This window comes from Oreochromis niloticus, linkage group LG22 (assembly GCF_001858045.2).
Source record: "Oreochromis niloticus isolate F11D_XX linkage group LG22, O_niloticus_UMD_NMBU, whole genome shotgun sequence".
NCBI lineage: Eukaryota > Metazoa > Chordata > Actinopteri > Cichliformes > Cichlidae > Oreochromis > Oreochromis niloticus.
Window position 1 is genome coordinate 5,785,456 of NC_031985.2, and position 19,770 is coordinate 5,805,225.

General features: G+C 38.1%; 1 protein-coding gene across 2 annotated transcripts in view; it reads right to left on the reverse strand.

The window, feature by feature from the left end:
• Positions 1–19,770, reverse strand: part of cacng7a (calcium channel, voltage-dependent, gamma subunit 7a) — a 42,619-nt gene that overhangs the window by 16,059 nt on the left and 6,790 nt on the right. For both annotated transcript variants that reach the window (XM_003452717.4, XM_005457557.4), the window contains exons 2-4: positions 9,243–9,438; positions 6,934–7,020; positions 3,225–3,365 (exon numbers count right to left, since the gene is read on the reverse strand). In XM_003452717.4, the coding sequence (XP_003452765.1) occupies positions 3,225–3,365; positions 6,934–7,020; positions 9,243–9,438 (424 nt within the window). The remainder of the gene's footprint in view (positions 1–3,224; positions 3,366–6,933; positions 7,021–9,242; positions 9,439–19,770) is intronic.

The window sequence follows — 19,770 nt, forward strand, 5'->3', positions numbered from 1 at the left end:
TTGGAAACTTGAAGTCATGTCAGTTACTGCGGTGACAAATATAAGGACTTGTCCAAAAACCTCCCAAAGCACTGCAGCAGCAAATTTCATACGTACAATGTCAGGCTCTCACCGTCGGGGAAAGCTGAGCTCTTTACATGGACTGCTGGCTGTGAAGTATTTATTTTTCCATACTATAAAAAATCCTGCTGGACCCTCGGACAAAGCAGCTCTGTTTTTGATGCTGTCGATCCACATTTGTTTTTACGAGGTTGAATTTTTCCTCCTACATGTTTTCTCAGTGTTTTTTTTTTAACACATTATGAACACTGACCACTGATCAGTGTAAATCATTTACAGATATTCATAATGGTACTTGCATGTGCATATTTAGAGCTTAAAGTGAGATTTCTGAGATTTAAAATCAGTGTCACATTCTCACACAGTCTTTTACAAGATGCTCTAAGTGAGATATAGATTAACTGGTAAAGGAAAACTAACATCACAAAGTGAAATGTGTCAGTCACAGTCGCAGGAATTTACAAGTCTGCTGGAACAAACACTAACGTGCTTTCCAAATCTCCCTTATCAGGCTGCGGGACAGCATCTGAACTGAATGCACAGATGTTTAATGTACCAATTTTACATTTTCAGAGCTCTAATGTGCAGCTGTCACATTAGACATAAACAGCAGCACTGAGAGTGCACCGAGTGCCAAAAAAGCACTACATATGCTCCTTTTATTTCACAATTTTCTGACAGATGCTCTCTTGGCTCTTTTGCAGTATCAATCTTGACTTTTGCCTGCTATCGCCTGTCCTCTGATAACGTCTGAAGCAGGCAGCCGCTCCTTTTGGTTTTTTTTGATGAAGAGTGAAACAACACATTTACTGTGTGTTTCTGTGCACAGAGACTGAAGCAACAAACCTGAGTCAACAAAGAGGGATTATTACCTATTATGGGTTTTTAGGTGTTGTTGAGCCAGTAAACTGAAAAAAAAAAAAAGCCAGACTATGTCAAACTTTGGTGTACACCCCTCAGGTAGATATCAAGAAGTATTCAAAACTTAAAAAAAAAAAAAAACTTTGCTGTCAAGAGACAAGATAATCTAGCAGCTTGAAAGTGCTACACAATAAGCATAAATACTAGGAAATGAAACTGACTGGAAACAGGTCGTTCAGAAAACTGATGTAAAAAGAACAAACCATTAAAGACTAACAAGGGTGCATGAGAAAATGTATCAAACATTTAAAAGGAAGTGCTGGGACAGAAACTAATGACAAAAAATCCAAGCCATGCAAAAAATGCTTTTTATATTATTTGCTTATAAAAGAAATTGATCCATAGCACTAACGTGGTCAAAGAGTCCAAAGACTTCCTGAAAAAGTCTCTTTCATAACACAATTTCATTGATCTGCTGTAGCACAATACAGTCTCTGGGTAAAAAGTATGTTTCCACCTGAGAAAGGTATGTGGACAACTAACATTGAATCCACTTTCATTGTTGAGCATGTCTCTCCAAAACTGTGGACATTAAGTTGTCACTATAAGAGATCCTCTTTGGTTGGCTGCAAGGATTTGCTCCAGTTTAGTTGAAAGAGGCATTAGTGAGCTCCAGTACTGATAAGAGGTAAAGGGACCTGGCTCGCAGTTAACATTTAAGTTCATCCCAAAGGAAGATGAGCTTTAAGTCGGGTCTTTGTGCAGGTTGCTCTGCACAAAAATAGGGAAAACCTCTTCTTTGGAGGCATGATAAAAGGCACCGTCATGTTGAAATACATTCAAAAAATGTTGGAGACACACTGCTGTTTAAAACTCTGTTTTGCTGGAGATGAGCCCATGATAAATACCTCCGGGCCAAATATATCTAGTCGGGGTTGTGTGCACACTTTAAGCCGCATAATATAATTTGGGTGAGTGTTACAGATAAAGTAAATCTCGTTTTTTAAAAGCACCATAAGGGTCACCTAGTGTGATCAACCACACAAAACAGTTACACCCAGTAACTTTCCACTGGGATAGAACTCGACTGCACTGGAAGTTGATGTCCAGTCCACTTACTGCAGTGAAATAATGGGAGAGTTTTGGCTCAGACCCCAAATGTGTCATCCCGAATAAAAATAACCTCCTCATTACTGAATTTCTGATTGAAACGTCAAAATGTACTAAAGCTACTTTCCAGATGGTTTGACTTATGTTGAAAGTTTTTACCAAAAGCCCACAGCAAGACCTCAAATCACTGCTGCCCTGTAGCTCCTCCAGCGGAGAGCAATTATTTGGAATTAAGCCCCATTCACTGTTCAGCCAGCAGCAAGAACAAGGTACGGCCTGACAAGCTGTCAGCTGGGAAACACTTAGAAGAGCTGCAGAGTGAATCTTCCATCCACTGAGCCGTCTCTTTTATTAACCTTTAGGAATGTTGACTTTTAACAAGTGCACCTCTCGTCTGCTGCCTGGTTGCTATTTAACATCTTATCTAAGCAGACGGGTGAAGGAGGAGTTTGACACCTTCAAGGCTTAGGTGTTCACAACTGTTATGCTACAGCACAACAAGAAAGAGAAGAGCTTTCTAACTAAAATCAAACTAACTCTAAGGACAACAAGTTAAAAATGCTATTATAGAACCTATAACCTCAACCACTATAATCCCTAATAGACTACGAAGCTTTTGCTAAAGCCTTTTTATCTGTAGCACTGCAATGAGCTTTAAATCTTCCACCATCACGGACGGTAAAGCCTGCAATTTAAAGCGAGGCAAGGAGAGACTGACCTGCAAGCAGTTGATGAGAGTTCACAGTTGGATTTAATCACCTGACCATAAACCCCTGAGAGTGCCTGGCAGCTGAAATGTCCTCAGGATGTGCATATGTTCCATTAATTTGATGGAGCTCACTTTTATTTTTTGGCATCAATACAATGAGAACATTTGATTTTGTGTTTCTTGTATAACCAGAGAATGTGTTTTCTCTCTGCAGACCCTCCGTCCACAGATTTTATGACAGCTGTGTGCTTATGTTTGTCTCCGAGGCGGCTCTGCAATGACTGAAAAAACCAGCAGAATAATTGGAAAATCAGGAAACAAACTGTGACAAGAAAAGCGTAGTTGTGTGCGGTTGTTCCAGGAGTTCTGTGAGGTTTTGATTGTTTCCATGAGTAACATGCCGCCTCATGAACAACAGTTAGTGTGCACAGGCTGAGGATATTTTATTTATCCCACTCACACTTTCATTTGAGATTAACTTTACCTGACAGAATGAAGAATATACCAGAAACGAAGGCGAGGATGGTGCGCTGCGGCCGAATGTGCCCGATGTTGCTGATTACAAAGGCGGTGAAGACAAAGAGCAGGGAGACCATGGGGAAGGGAGTGGCGGTCCGGACCATTTCTGAAGAAAAGAAAAGGAAGGAGGATTAGTAGAAGAAGGAGTGTGTGATACGAATAAAAATGAGGAACTTCAAACTCATAAAAGTTTAAGACTTCAGAAATGGTCACATTAATCAAGAATAATTTGAAATGTTACCAAATTATTTCCTAAATTAAAAATAAAGCTTCAGGCAAATTAACTACGACACATGAAGTCGATAAAGTGGATTTTTTCATACTGAGCAGAATATTTCTCTAAAGCCCCAAAATGTCTAATGCCATGTTGCTGCACATAATAACAACGTTGTGACTTTGTGTTTGGGATGTTTTGTGTATTTTAAATCATTTAAGGTGTATCATGTTGTTACATCTATTTTTACAAATTCTGTGTTTTCTTTAGTCGTGGGAAAATTGGAAAATCTGCCCCAATGATCACTGTAACCACAAAGGTGTAGCATAGTGTAGCACACCATTTCACCATAAAACTATCAAACCATTAAGAGTCAGATAACTGCATTTACCATCATACTGGTTGCTGCATGTAGTAATTATTTCCAATCGCCTTTTATTTTATATAGCCTCAGCTTTATTGTGGTTGGTCTGTGTAAGTTCTTAGTCATCTACTTCATGGTACTCTTAAGCACTTGAGTTAGAGGCAAATGGACCTCCTTTTATGGTCATGAAGATGTGTCACCTCTCATCTGAAAAGCTTCGCCACTTCTAAAAACTGATGGCGAGTTCCAGGTATTAAACTCATCGTGGGGTTGTCACCTTGGAGGCTGTCCTGAGAGATCACCATGTGAGTCACTAAGGGTCACATGAATGAAGGTGTGAATTAAAGACGTGCAAAGAATTTTTCTCATGCACAACATCCCGGCTGAGCAGAGCCAGGTCAAAACTAGTTACTCTCAAGGACAAAACAACTAAACACAAGCTGAACAACATTATGTATGCTATGCAATGCAGTGAGGGGTATTAAGACTGATACTGGAGACACAACCAACACATGGGAGAGCCAGTTCATTAGGACGAGACTGTGTATCCCCTTTTATTTACAAGAACAAGAATTACTTCTACTGTACTGAACAGTTATGATAACACGTTGTCTTTTTGTGTTGTCAGAAATCTTCAAGTAACCACAGGAATTTTCACTGAACATATGTATAACCAGAATACTGCTGGAGCTGTCTCAGTGTTACGTTGAGTAAGGTCTATGATTTATTCAGTAACCTCTCCGACTGAGCTGCTGCAGTGTTATGACTTGTGCATGTACCTGAGGACATTTATCTAGCATTAAGCGGAGCACACGTCTTCCCCCTGGTGTCTTTAACAACACTGAGTGTGTGCTTTACTTCAAAGAGCAAACTGCAGAGGGCCAGTTCATAGTGTCAACATCTTGAATCATTAAAACAGCTCAAAGACAAAAGGAAAAAAAAACAAATGGTGAACTCTGAAATAGTTTTTTTTTTTTTTCAAATAAAAATGTTGCTTTATAGGTTATTTGGTTAGCAACATTTGATTAAAAAAAATCTGGCATAATTGACTTAATTTACGAATTCCTACAAAAAGTTTAAGTTAACAAAAATCATGTTAGCAAACATGCAGACATGCCTGGAGCATTTTTTGGCACATGAGGAAATGGTTTGGCACTTGCTCATCAGTGGCATCTGAATCAGTGCAGTTTGTCCACAAGCCTAAAGCTCAGCTGTGCCACCAAACATAAAACTAAAGAGTGCATCAATCTTCTTTCTGCTGAAATGGACTAGATTATTTTCATTAGGTCTTGCACCAGATGCTTCCCATTTCTTAGACATCAGTAACCTACATGGAACAGATATTTGAAGGAAGGGAAAACTTAAAAACCAAACCTGAAAAATGTGCATCTTATCTCTAAAAGCAGTAGAAAAATCACGAGTGAAATGTGAATTTTCAGTATTTGGGTGATCTTAGATACAGAGCTAACACAGGTTACACCTATACACCGGTAATGTAGTACAGCCATGGTTCCTCCAACTAAGAAATCATGTAAAATGTATTCATTTTTAATAATCTCATTACTTTTGGACTATTGTAACACTCTGTACTCAAGCCTGAGTTAAAAGACCATCTCCTGCCTCCAGCTTGTTGAAAATTCAGCTGCCAGACTTTTAACAAATTCAAAGAGACAGCAAAACATTGCATCCCTCATCCCATTTTTACAAGGCCACACTAGCTAAACACATTTGAGATCAAACTGATATTAGTTGCATTTACATGGCCTCACTCCTGCATCCATTACAGATTTACTCAGGCCTCACGACTTGAGCCACTGCCTGTGTTTCTCGGGTCAGACTGGTCTAACCGTTCCATCAGCTCATCTCACTAAAGAAGGCACTTTCTGTTTGAAACCATCAAGTTTTGAAGTCTTTACACAGACAGGGAGTGTGCTAACTTCACGTCCTCTCCAAAACAGTCCCACCGTTCTGTGTACAGTCCTGCGTAATGACTGAAACCCAAAGTCGAAGTGACCTGGCAGAGAAGCTGGTCTTCTAGCGTCATTGCCGTGGCTCTCTCTTTTTTTTAAATCTTTATTTAACCACGAAAAAAAAATCCATATTATATCCATTAGAAAATCTCTTTTACTATAAATAATTTATATTAAATAATTCATTAATTTATTTATTGGTGTATTATTCAGTGTTTATTTAACTTTTCCATTTTAACATTTGTATTTGTTGTTGTTGCTTTAACTCTGCTTATTAAACCTATCGTGGGGTTGTCACCCTGAGTGTCATTTGTGTTTTGTAAAGCACTTTGTAACCAATGTTTGTAATGTGACATGAATAAAATGTAATATTATTGTTATATAAATCTGTTGAAGTGAAAGGTGTAGTGGTGGAGACATGCAATGATCTAATGTAGCAAAACCAAACACAAAACAATAAAATGTATTAAACTTCATGTATACCCTGAACTGTAAGCAACATGTAAGCCTTTAGAAACAACTTCTGATCTTATGATCTGTATATCGCATGTAGAACCATATGTTGCACAAATAGGTGCTCTGTCTTTAGGAGAACTGGTGTTTTAAGTTTAATGGTAATTCCCATTCTGTTTAATCAAAGAGAAGATGCTTCAGTTTTCCCATTTTCATACTTGCCCCACATAATATCTTCCAGTAACAAGTGTTTTTTTATTATTTCTACCTGAACCACCAGAGAGCACCTGTCAGATCAGTCGTCAGAGCCATGCAGCGCTCTCCTCTTTCCTTTGAAACTTGTTTTTATTCCTTTGTTCTTATATTACAGACCCACACGAGGCATCACAAAAACCATATGTAAGGAATATTTAAGTCAACAAAAGATATGTATGCATGTATTTTGTGTGTCTTTTGTTGAGTGACTCATAGAGTCACAGCTCTATTTAGCACTGAGAAGACAAATTAGAAAACAATAATAGACTGATGTGAAACAGATCTAAAGACAGAAATGTTGGTGAGTCTGGTCTGTCTTCCTACGAGAGACTTTCTCTAGATGCAGATTTAAAAGAAGGTGAAAGCTTTGAAATTTCAAATAAATATAAGAGTCTGTGTGTGTATGAAAGTGACTTACTGAGTATGTTGGCTGTGTTTTCTGTCGTGATCTCTATCTCTGGCTCTGTGAAATATTCCGATGCCACACATCTGCCCTTCTCGGGCCCTGGGGGAGAAAGAAAAAAAGTGAAAAAGAAAGAAAGATGAGAAAAAGGAAAGCCACGAGCGGGTAGCACGGTTGGACTTGTTTGGGTGGCAAACAATCGTGGAATTATGCGCATGCAGAAATAAAACCAGTATAAACAAACAAAGTAAAAACAGAGGTTATAAAACCCAGAGAAAGGGCAGGCAGCCAGACTGAGACAGAGCGACAGTGGAGACAAAGAGATTTAGAAAGGACAAATAAAATGAGAGGTGAAAGAGAAGCGAGGCATCTCAAAAGAGATGAGTTTAAAAAAAACAGAAACAGGGAGGCAGAGAATGGAAGGGAGAGAAAAAGTGAATTAGAGGCAGAGACAGATGGAGGTCAGGAGGTTCGGGAGAAAACAAGGTCTGAGCAGAGAGGGAGAGGAGCTGAATGCAGACACAACGATTAACCTCAAACTGTAGCCACAGACACACACATGCAATACACAACACACAAACCTGACATCTGTATGTATACAAAAATATGCCAGAAAATGATGCACAAATCTGCAGACAAATGTGATAGCTCTCCTCCCTCTCTCACCCACACACTCTCTTCCAAATGCCACTGGCGTTTTCCCTCCTCTGACCTTTTGTACCAGGCGTCAGACAACAGGGAAACACAAACATGGCCACCTCCCCAGAGCAACACCATCATGACCCGAAAGACAGAGACAGCTACTGCAATAAGGACAGCTATTTGTGTCTCGGCGTCCTGCCTGCTGGTGTTTGTTTGCATGTATGAGTGAAAATACCTTTTTTATCATTCGGTTCAAAAACAATTATCTAACAAAGCCAAATTCTGCCACAGGTGACTTCTTCTTCCACTCCTAATAATTATTGTATATATTTTAAGAAGTTAGATTTGAGCATAGTCTTTAGCTACGCATCATCCAACAGCTGACGTCATGTTTGGATCTTATTTACGAGTTTAATGCCCATAATATGCCCGAGTTAGATATCTGTGATGTTTCGTACAGCAGAGGGTCGAACTATCAGGACACTCAAAATGTCTCTAATGCTTCTGTTCCACCAGGATGCTGGTGACTGAGTATTATACAGCTTATCTGGGGGTAATTTTTGTAATGGAAAAATCTGTGGGCTGCAGCACCTCACAGTGGAGCCCCGCCAATAGCCACTGATGTCATTGGCTCCAACTTGGAAACCACTGACTTTGTGGTGGGTCTCAGTATCTACCAGAGAAATTCCTGCATCATGGTGAATTTTTTAATGAACATTTTTGCATCAGTTTATGGTAAAGATATCTGGAAAATGTGTCACGGCTCTCTGGCATGAAATAACGATTCTCAGCTTTTATCCCTGCTGAGTCAACACACATATACGTGTATTTATTCTCCTGCCCTCTTTTTCTGATGCTCCAGATTGGGTACCAGCATTTGTCTGGGGAAAAAGGGATAAAGGTAATCTAACTCAGTTTCTGATCTTCTGCAGGTCAGGACACGGGTCCTTGTTGCACATGAAGCTTACCATGTGCACATAGTCTGCTGTTTTCATTAGCAGCTGTCATGCATTGTTTAAGCCTTGAACACAACAAATGTGACAGAGCAAAATTTATTTGAACCAATGTGCCAAGAAAAAAGTTAATTCATTGTAAACATTGTGGAACATGAAATCAATATATTTTAACTGTTTCACTTCGATTCATAATCAGACGTGTGGAACAGACGCAGTGCTCAGCGTTTATATAAAGACTGATTTTTTTCCAAAACCTCAGAGTGGATTAAGAGAGCAAATTCAATAATGTTAGTCCCTCAGATGAGCTGAACTTTAACTGTACCAGCTGCGAGCCTTAGACTGAATGGCAAAGATAAGGCTCTCCCTTTGGGTTGCTTGTTTTATGAATTGCTGCCATATTTTTTTTCACTGTTGTGTATCCAGACATTAGCATTTTGTTGTTGAAACGTCGATCAAAAGCCACACTTTGACAATAAGGTTTGTGACTGTGGCTCATACTATAAAATAAATATGAAAGAGGGCGATTTTTAATAAATAAGTATAATCATGGCAAAAAAAGTAACTTTGGCTGTGGGACTAAATGTATAAATCAATGGCATCAAATTATCTTTATCCTGAAAAAAATTTACGTCACACGGAAAAGCATGATTACTAACTGACTTAAAACATAACTAAACTGAGCTTATGTAAATATAATTAATTTTATACTGTGGAACTGTTACCAACCGGCCACAAAGCAGACCCTCCAGAGGCCAGAGTGCAGCGCCATCTTGACCTCAGTGGTCTGGTTCTGCTGCAGGACGATTCCCTCCTCCATCAGCAGCCAGTAGTCTGTCGACACAGCGACGCCCACCAACAGGAGACCGCAGGCCCCAAAAACCGATGAGAGAAGCGTCAGCGCCCTCGTACTGAATGAACTCATCTGAGGAGAAAGGAGATAAAATCACGGTGATCAGTGTTGCTTGTGATAAATACAGCAGGGATCAGCATGCAGTAAGATAAGGAGGAGAAAACAGTGAATTAATTTGCTGGATTAAATGAATTAATCAAAGAGGGAAAGAAACGAGCTATAGCACAGATCAGGAGTGGGGGGCACTACAAATAGTGGGGCGGCACAAAAAAGCAGAATTAATGTTTCAACTCATTGTAGGGTGTTTTCCTCTCTCTTGTGCTCACGTTTATTAAAAGTATTAACAACTTAGAAAAGTCTTGGTGGGGGGGGGGGCGGGAGAATCTGGGGTGTGGCCACAGCCCCCTGGCCCCCCTTGGTGGTGCCCCTGACACAGGTCAGCATTATCTAATGATTTCTGTGGTGTCAGTTAAAGAAAATGTGGAAAATAAGAGATGACGAGGACACACAAATTGATTGTTCATTGATTTTTACACACTGAAATGTGCACATGCAGTGCAGGAGTTCAGGGACATGCATACAAGAGTGGACGATGATTTTAATCTGTCTTGAGTTTCATTGATCTCAGCTATGAAATATGACAACTTCAGAATGAACCACTTTCTTGTTGAATAGCAGTAAAACTTTCAGTTTAATTGCTTACATCAAGCAACAATTCACAAATATTTTTCATTTTATGAAGCTGGATCCTTAAATACACAAATGCAACACTTTCTCTCTAAATATGTGATAAAATCCATCATTTTCAAGACTAGACCTTGAAATTTTGCACCTATCTTTATCCAGTGTTTAACATTCTTTGTTAAATTCATATTAAAGTCAAATATTTTAAGAGCTTTAAAAATGTCTTTTTGTATCTCTCCATAAATCAGAAATTGCTGTCTTATTATAAATGTACAACACTTATATGCACATTTTGGATATTTTCTGTTCGTCCCTCTGAAAAAAGACATATTGTTGAAGTAAAATAGCAATGTTTATAGCAAACCTGAATTTTTAAGATATTTAAGATGATTTTGCAAAAAAATATATGTAGGTAGCACACTTTAAAGACTGTAAAATTTGCAAAGATTGAAAAGTGGGCCTGTAAATTAAAAAAAGAAAGAAAGAAAGTTAAGAAAAGACAGCGATGCGACAAATTACGCTCGGAAATATTTTGATATCAGCAAAAAATGACAGAAAGTAAATGAAGAAAAGTTTCTTGAGGAGTTAACAAGTCATCTCCTGCAAAGGAGAAACAAAACATATCATTTGACGAGTGAGAGGGAGAACAGCGATAACTTTCATCCTACAGTAACTCAGGTCCTGTTCGTTTGAGAATGAAAGGCTGTGTCTAAAATATGTTCTCTTCAAAGTTCATTCATTCAATAATCAGAATATCTCAAAGTTAATTCATTGCATATATACACAGTTAAATCAGTGTGGAATTGAAGAGTGGAAAAAATCTTTGACAAATAAAAGAAAAATATGGAAGGTGCAAAGGTTTGGTAAATAATAAATTATTTTCACTAATAGTTAAAACTATAAGTGAACTGTGGTCTGGTCACAGTTTTGTTTTGTTTTTAAATCTTTTGGATGCTGCTGAGGATCAGTAAGTAGCCAAAATAATTTTGGCAAAGCTCACACTGTGACTGGCTGATCAGCTTCTTCTCGTATCCACTGTGTCAGGCTCACACCAAGCATGCATTGCAGGTTGGCGCTCACTAGGTGGCAGAAACGCTGCCTCTGCCATGTATCACATCAACTGTTGACAAGCTGAGAAACATCCTGGTCTCATGTACACACAAACACGCACAGCGCTTCATACATCCAGTCAAAATGGAGGCCACATTCAACATGCTGAGGACTGAGGCAGCGGACATGCTCGAAAACCAGCTTTCAATTTTCAACTGTGAGCTACTTTTATACGGACATAAATTAGAGAAATAACCCAACTGTCTCTGCTACGAGCATGCATAAAATTATACTAATTGGCAGGCCACCTGCAGTCCAATTCACCTTCAGCACCGTACAGTGGGAACCATTAATTAAAGCTGAGGCTGAATCATGTTAATGCAGTTCAATAATTGCCATGGGCTTTACTCATGACAAACAAAATGGCATGCAGCTCAGCTCTGATACAGGATACACATGTATGCACAGTTTGAGCGCCTGATCCTCAGTTACAACACATGTATCAAGCACCGATTTATGATAAGATCAATTTTAGAATCAGAATCGCACACCTGTTTTTTTCCTTCTTGTCTTTGTGTTTTGGAAATCTTGTAAAACCAGTTTTTTCCTCATGTAGAGAAAATGAGATGCAGTCATCCAGGAGATGAAATAATCTCTCAGGAGACATTTATTATGGAAATACGTGATATGAAGGAGAAGAGAGACGAGCACACCTGTTAGAGCAGGTATGATCAGCCACTTCTGATGTTTATCTTTCCACAGAACATTTTCAGTATTCTCCCTTCTATGTCTACAAACCCCTGCACACAGTGAACAAGGGAACACAGTGAGGTTCTGCACTTCCTCAAACTAACAATGACGTTATACCTTACACAAATAGCATCATGTATATAAGACAGGTCAAACATTAAAAGCTTCACAAGGCAAAGTGAGAGATTTATGTGCAGGATTTACTTTGAATAGGTCCCTGTAATATGGTGGGGGAGTAGAACAAAGGTAAGGTCTCTGTATTTTGTGGAGGCCTAAAAGGGTCGGGCTCAGTGGAACTTCTGTTTTCCTTTGTTGAGGGTTCAAGTCAAGACAACTGCTAGTTTGAGGCAGAGCAAAACCTCCCTTGTTCACTGTGTGAAGAGGTCGGTGGACATAGAAGGTAGACATATTTACATTGCACACATACAGATATATGTACATTATACATATAGCATCATGTACATATATAAGGGAAGTCTAACAGGATTTGTCATCTCTGTCAACTAAAGATATCTAAAGACACATTTTGCAGCTGGTCTTTATAATGCTGTTTAGAAATAACACAAGACAAATTTAGAAGTGTTTCTTGTCTCCACATATCATGTAACTTCAGTCACATATTATTTTGTACCTTTCTTTATACATGTTCACAAGTTTCAAACAATGTCGTTTACTTTTCAAAATCAGGCCATTTTATTCAAATTGCATTAAGTGCATTTATATTTTAAGCAACTAAACCCAGGCATTTAAATTTACCCGTCTAAAACCTGACGGGCTTTAAATTTAAATTAATGGCTTTATTGCTCTGAAGCAACACATAATAGTGTAACACAGAAATTAAGCCTTTTACTTTGCAAAGTATCTGCATTATTTTTGGACCAATCTTTTAAAAGTGTAATGGGGCTTTAAAAAAAAGATAACAATGACAAAGTTATGCAATTAATTTTAGATTTTACCATCAAACAGAGAACACAAGTCAACCTGCTGAACTCCGTGAACTTAGTGAGAGGAGTCTGCAGAAACTGCAGCAGCTTCACTGCTGCAGGTCTTACAACAAAAGTCGTCTCCAGTTTCAAAAACATTTTAATTTCATATAAAAGGCAGACATTGCTCTTTTGAAGAGGATATTTATGGTTACACTGAACGGTTTTCATGCATTACTATTAATAAATAACAGTGAAAACAGGGCGTTAAAGGAGGTACACTGACTTTTATGATGCTGTTTATGAGGTGAGGCTGAAAAGAGAGAAGCCGATAAGAGACCAGCCAAGAACAAAATTAAGTCAGGAGACAAGATCAGAATTGAAGCGATAGGAAGCAAGAGGAAGAGTGAGGCGTGACATCATCGCTCAAGTAAGACGGTGCAGAGCACATTCAGCAGTGTCAGAGAAGAGTCGCTCACCCAAGCATGACTCACTCATTACAAATATTTGATATGGTAAAACATCCATCAACAGAAACCTCCTGCGAAGATGATGGCACTAAGTATATGATGGTGTACGTGCGAGTGCACACGTGTAGGAGCTTGCAAACAAACAGGAGACACGAGGAGGATGTGCACAGAAGCAGAATTTCTGGGGAGTATCAATACCTGACTTTAATAAAAACTAGTTTAGTTTCAGCTTTAAGAACTCGGACAAGGACCAAACAAAGGTCTCAAATAGCTAAGCTTGTGAAAATGTTATGTATTTTTAAAATTTGAACAAACTGTAGAGAGTATAACCTACATTATTTTTTCAGGCAACACATGCACATCAGTATAAATACATGACTTCAAAATATACAAAATCTGCAGTCACACGCACAGTCAGAGTTATATCTTGACTTGTTATAAAAAGGAAAAACAAAGCGAGTACAGTGACTTTTTCTTTTCTGCACAGTCGAGTAAGACGTCACGGACACTTTCAGAGACGTCACTGCCTCCCAAAGTCACATCCTCTGAAAAAGACAAAGGTGATTGGTGCTCAAGTAAATAAGCATCAGTCTTAGTGCTGCAAATGTCAGGCTCAACACGAGAGGCAATCAGGCGCTCAGTGCTGCTGACTCACAACACAAAAATCCATCCACCACTTAGACCAGAAGAGACACAGTCGAGTACCTGCGGGACTCAGATAACTGTCTCACTCTGTGGGCTTTTAGATTACTTCATTCAGGCCTTTTCACACTCTGTTGATGAAAACACACGTAATGTAATGACTTTCAGACTGGTGGCGATGCACTACAGAGTAGATAGTTGTCCTAACTAACCTACGTGTCTGAAATGTTTGTACTGAAAGGCAAAAAACATGAAAAAGTTGTCATGTTTTTATTTTTTTATTTTATTTTATTTATTTATTTGCCTTCTGTGGGTATTTAATTGTTTCACTCTAAACTGTGTTTCTTCATTTGGAGGAATTAGTTTGTTAGTACTGACTTATGTTAGAAGTTTGTGGTAAATTTTCAAAGACCGTAAATCAGTGATGAAAGCAGTCACATGACCCACAGGTTTGTGGTTCTGAAACCTCATCTTTAGTTCTCTGATTTAGACATCATCATATTTGGTTTAGGAAATGGAATGCTAAGTTATCAGCTAATGCTAATGAGATTGGTTAGACTATATGGGTGCGCCACGTAGAGACAGACGCCTGTTAATTACCACTGATTAACTAAAAAATGCTAAATTTGATCTCACTACAGAACTAAACCACAAACTTCTCAGATCAGCTGTTAGTAAGCTACAATTAACTGTGTAGTGAGTCGGGTTATTTTGTATTTGTTAAGTACTACAATCACTACTGAGAAGAACAGTTCAGTAACTTGATATAGCAGAGGTGAAGCCTAGACAGGTACTGGTAGCAACTTACAGACTCTATCTAAAATATGGACATTTCCACCTTGCTCTTCTGAAACCAGATTTGGCAGTGCGACAAGCAGGATTAGGGGCTCGATGCAGATGACAGGACTCAAAGTCAAAAACACAACCTTTTTGCTGGTAGTCCAAAAGCAAACAAAAACTGAAACATTTGCTGAGCAGGAACCTGATTCAAAGTAAAAACAGTGGGGATGCAGACCAAAGAAAGACACTACCATCTGGACATGACAAACAGACACAAACAGAGGGAAACACAGACGATAAATACACGTGAGATAATTAAAGGTGAAAGGAAACAGGTGGGACGCATGGTTGGAAACTATAGACATAACAAGGAAAGGGAAGTAAACACAACACAAGCCAAGGAAAATAACAGTTACCACAAAAAAAAACAGGAAGACAGACCTGAATGGGGAACAAGGGTTAATTTGACATTTGACATTAATTTGACATAGTGGAGAACACAAGGACTAGACAGGGGAACGTGGAAAAACAAAGAGCAAATGCTGATGAAACTGGGACACCGGGGAACCAACCTTTAAGTCAAATATAACAAAACAACAAGAAAAGAAACTCAGAAAATACTAAATCCATAAAGAGTCACAAAACAGAAAGTAAACAAAAGTCCAACATAGGTCATCCACACAATGCATCAGAAATGTTAACTTCCTAAAACCCAAAGTGAAGTTATAAAACTCAGATTCCTGCGTCACGACCGAGGGACCTGACAGCAGACGTAGTGAGCAGTGAGTAGATCTCACTGAGATACAGAGAGACACTGCGAGCTAATACAACGGCAACTCGTCAATCACAAAGTGGTCTGAAGAAAGCTGTGCTTTATTGTCCTTTTTGAGTCTTAAAAAATGTTATTTTAAAAAAGAATTGAATCTCACGATTGAGACCATAACGTGTGTACTGAGGTGCTAAAGTGAGACAACTTTTCTTTGTCCTTAGTTTTACATAAGAGTCCGACTTATTGCATTTATAGAAGTTGTTCCATGATGGTGATTAAAAAGAATAATAAAACAAATCTGGTTGAAGACATTTCCTCAATGCCTTCACTTTTAAAGCTTGAATGTGCATCCATCCTTTATGTAAAGTATGTGTGACAGCTTCCTGTGTCAGCATCCACTGTGCAGTTAAAGCGGTCGCATCCATACTAATGTAAAATTTAAACCCTAATAAAAATGTAAACAGATGAACTTTAAATAAGGTTTATTACTGGTACAGCTGCTGTAAATGAAAGGCAGTACCAGAGTATAACATTTAAACAGGGTACTGACTTCTTTTACAGTCAGCCTCTAGTGGCCAATTACGGAATTGCGGTTTTTGGGACATTTTTTCAGTCCCTGAGACTACCATTTGTAAACTTGATTTTTAAAAAAATCTAATTTTCTACAAAAAGTATTTTAAACCACTGTTTGAACTTTATATGGAATTCATATTTTAGTATATTGCTCCTTGGACTGAGTTGACATTTTTCTTCATCTTCATATATTCTGTTGTTCATATTTGTAATGGAATTGAGCATCTTTAGAAAGCATTTCCTTGTGGGATTAATAAAATGGTTTAATTCTCATTCTGGTCATGGTCACGAGGTAGCTTTAAAACACTAGAGAGGCAGAAGCTTGAAGAAATGTGGGTTTGGAGGACAAGATCTGCTGGGTCAATGCAAAAATGTTTCTGAGAGTTTTACTCTCTCACTCTCTCTCTCTGTCAAACACACACAAACACACACACACACACACACACACACACACACACACACACAGACACACACACACACACACACACACACACTACTACCAGGCCTGTGTTTGCTGAGATAGCAGACAACAAATGGGCTGGGATGAGGTTCTCTTTGTAGTTTAAGCCTTGAGAATACAACCACAATTCCCAGGTTGCACCATGCTGCTAACTATGTGTGTGCAGGGACAATCCAGGAGCAGAGGCGATGTAATGAATTACAGATGAATAGAGAAGAGGTGCTAAGAAACAAACAGCCTGAAGTAATGATGTGGGAAGGAAGGACTGAAGGGAAAGTGGGAAGTGGAAAGTGGGTGGAAAAAAGGGGAAATGATTATAAGGGAACATAATAAGGGTTGGAGAGGGTGGAGGATAAAAGGTGAAGGGGAAGAAAGGACAGATGGGACATAGATGGTTAAGAAGGGAATGAGAAGAAAATAGGAGGTGAGGTAAAGAAAGGCAGCAATTAAAAGGAGTGTAATGGGAAGCAACCTTCTAAAGAGGTGGAAAGTTATAAAGGAAGGAAGGAGAGACAGAAAGAAGAGGAAAAGTTTAATGGGAGAAAAGAAGGAGGATAAAGGTAAGGTGGATTAATGAAGCGGTTAGAAAAGGACTGAACACAGATGTAAAAGAAATGTTAAAAAACAAAGTGGAAAAATGTTTTTAACAGGACTTATTTCAAAACATTTTTGGTTTGTATTTCTCAAATGTAAATGATGATAATGTATTTAAAAAGAAACAAAAAGTTATGTTATGCCTGTCAGTCATTTAACCTACATCTGAGGCTCTTTGAGGCATAAATAATGCAATATAATCTAATTTTAATACCAAAACTAGTCCTGAGTTCACTTTTTTTCTAATTGGAATGCAGAGAATCAAATAAGGACACTTTAAATTCAGCCTATAATGATCATTTTTGAACCATAATTAATAATTTGGGGGTATTGTTTTTGCTCTTTCAATGATTTCCTGCTGTAGAATCGTGAATGAACATTTAATAGAACATTTTCTGGAGATTCCAGCAGTGCAGCATTTTGAGGAGCTGTCCACTGCTGCGGTGCTGAAAATCTTTCATTACACTCTACGTCCCTGATTTTCCACTCCTTTGACAAATTACACTTTCTCAACTTTTTGTTTATGTTGCTTAGGTGTGTTTTGACAAAAGCACTATCATATGTACTGAACTGAAATGTTTACGCTCGTCTTCTCTTAAATGCTGACTCAGTAGTTGTTTGTTCAAACACTACCTTGACCTGACAAGAACTGCAATGCTGACCCAACACTGACTTACCCAGAAGAAATGAAGAGGGTATCATGGTGTTCTTAAACCATTTGTTTTCTGCTAAAGTCAATATTTTTTCCCCATAAATTATAAAATAGTACTAACAAAGACCCGTCTTCACCATAGTTTCCAGTCCAATCAATTAAATAACCATTTCCTGTAAATCTTTATCCCCAGAAGCCAAACTTTTGTTGAGATTGAGCTCTAGAGTCTATAACTTAGGTACAGTGAATTATCACAGTCATGCACCTGAAACACTGTTAGCCCATCACCTATGATCCTTCAGTACAAAATGTTAAAGATGCACATCCCAAAATGTGAAATCTTCTTCGTTACCAAGCAAATGGCTCCAATATTCCTTATGACAATTAATATTTTAATTTGAACTTATTGCTAATTCCAATTTTATTGGAAGCTCAGAAGTATCCTCAATGAAGTCCATCTTAATGAATTAGTGTCCCTTACTAATTAAGGCATTAAAACAGGGTTGTCAGTGTATGAGTGATAATAAGTTCCTCTTAATCAGGAGCTTTGAATATTTGAATTAATTTCTGGAAATAGGCCATTTACTTAATAAGAAGGCCATTGTGCAGTACAGTCAAGAGATGGTTTTTATCTACTATAAAACCTCTTTAAAGGTGATTATGATGTTGCATTTGTGTTGGTAATTGTACTTATTACTAAATGAACAAAGTTATGATTGTAGTCCTGTGTGACACACAATGACAAGCTGGACTGAGCTGAATTTGATAAAAACGTTTAATTTTGAAGATAATTAGGGATTAATCTCAGCTGTAAAGACACTGGGTTTCACTGAGAAAGGAATTCTTTACAATTTGAAAGCAAATGTTCAGAGGGTTTATTTAACTTTCATTTTCATAGCAGCTTATGCTAAAATGATTTTCGTGGTCAAATCAGGAGAACGGCATTGCAGCTGTTAATTAAAAAAGGCAAATAAGTTTAAATGGATTTGAATTTACCAAGATGTAACATATCAGTGAGAAGATCCGGATGTAGGACGACAGGCTCATAGGTCATAATTTATTCCAGCTTTGGCAAACAGCACAATCAAGTGGCAGAACAAAGGGTAAAGGAAAAAGAACAGAAAACGCTACTTGCTAAACAGTCCGCAACATAATTGAAATACTCCATTTTATAGTGAACTTTAATGCTATCAGTGTTATAATGCTACAGTTTTTGGCTAAGCCGCTTTCATGTAGTTTAAACTGTGTCAAAATAATTTAGTTGAATTTACAGCAATACAGCATTAAAACTGCCATTTAAATGTTTCACCTTTTAGTGACAAAACTCTCGCTGCACATGTAGTCATGCTACGTGTCGGGATGCTGCAGTTTTCCTGTTTTTCCTGTTGATAGCACCTCATATCTTGTTGCCACTGTCACCGTTTGTTCTCATGAAATGCTCACTGTTTCAGTTCACAAGTTTATAAATGCTTCATTCTGGGTTTTTTTACTCTGTTGGAAGTTTGTCACACTGCAAACTGTTTCCCTCCTGGTGTTGGGCAGACCTAAATACCCAAATCTCACTTCAGTGTTAACAAAAAATCATGTAGGGGACAAAAGGAAAAAAGTGGATAAACGATAGAAGATTCGTGAGCTGACTGAGCTCTGGTGCCTGAATACTGATGGAAAACCAAATACAGCAGAAATTACTAAAGTGTAAAACAGGATAGGATTACAAAATAAAATCATAAATGCTGGAAGCAGAAATTTAAACTAGACTTAAAAACTGCATGGAGCAAAGAAAGCTTTAAAACAATCAAGTAGATCATCACATCCTCAGATAAAAGTTATACTGTAATACTATATAAGTAATTAAACAAGTTAATTAAATTAGTGTTTTGTTTGATAATTATCTTTTGGTGACTCACTGTTATGTAGTACTGAATTTGGGCATCACGACTGCATTTTTTCACCCACATCAAATTTAATGTAGCTGTCATTCGCTATGACTTCCAGGAAACTTCTAGTTCAGAAAACCCTGAGAGGACTGAAATATCAGGAACTGGCAAATAATTAAA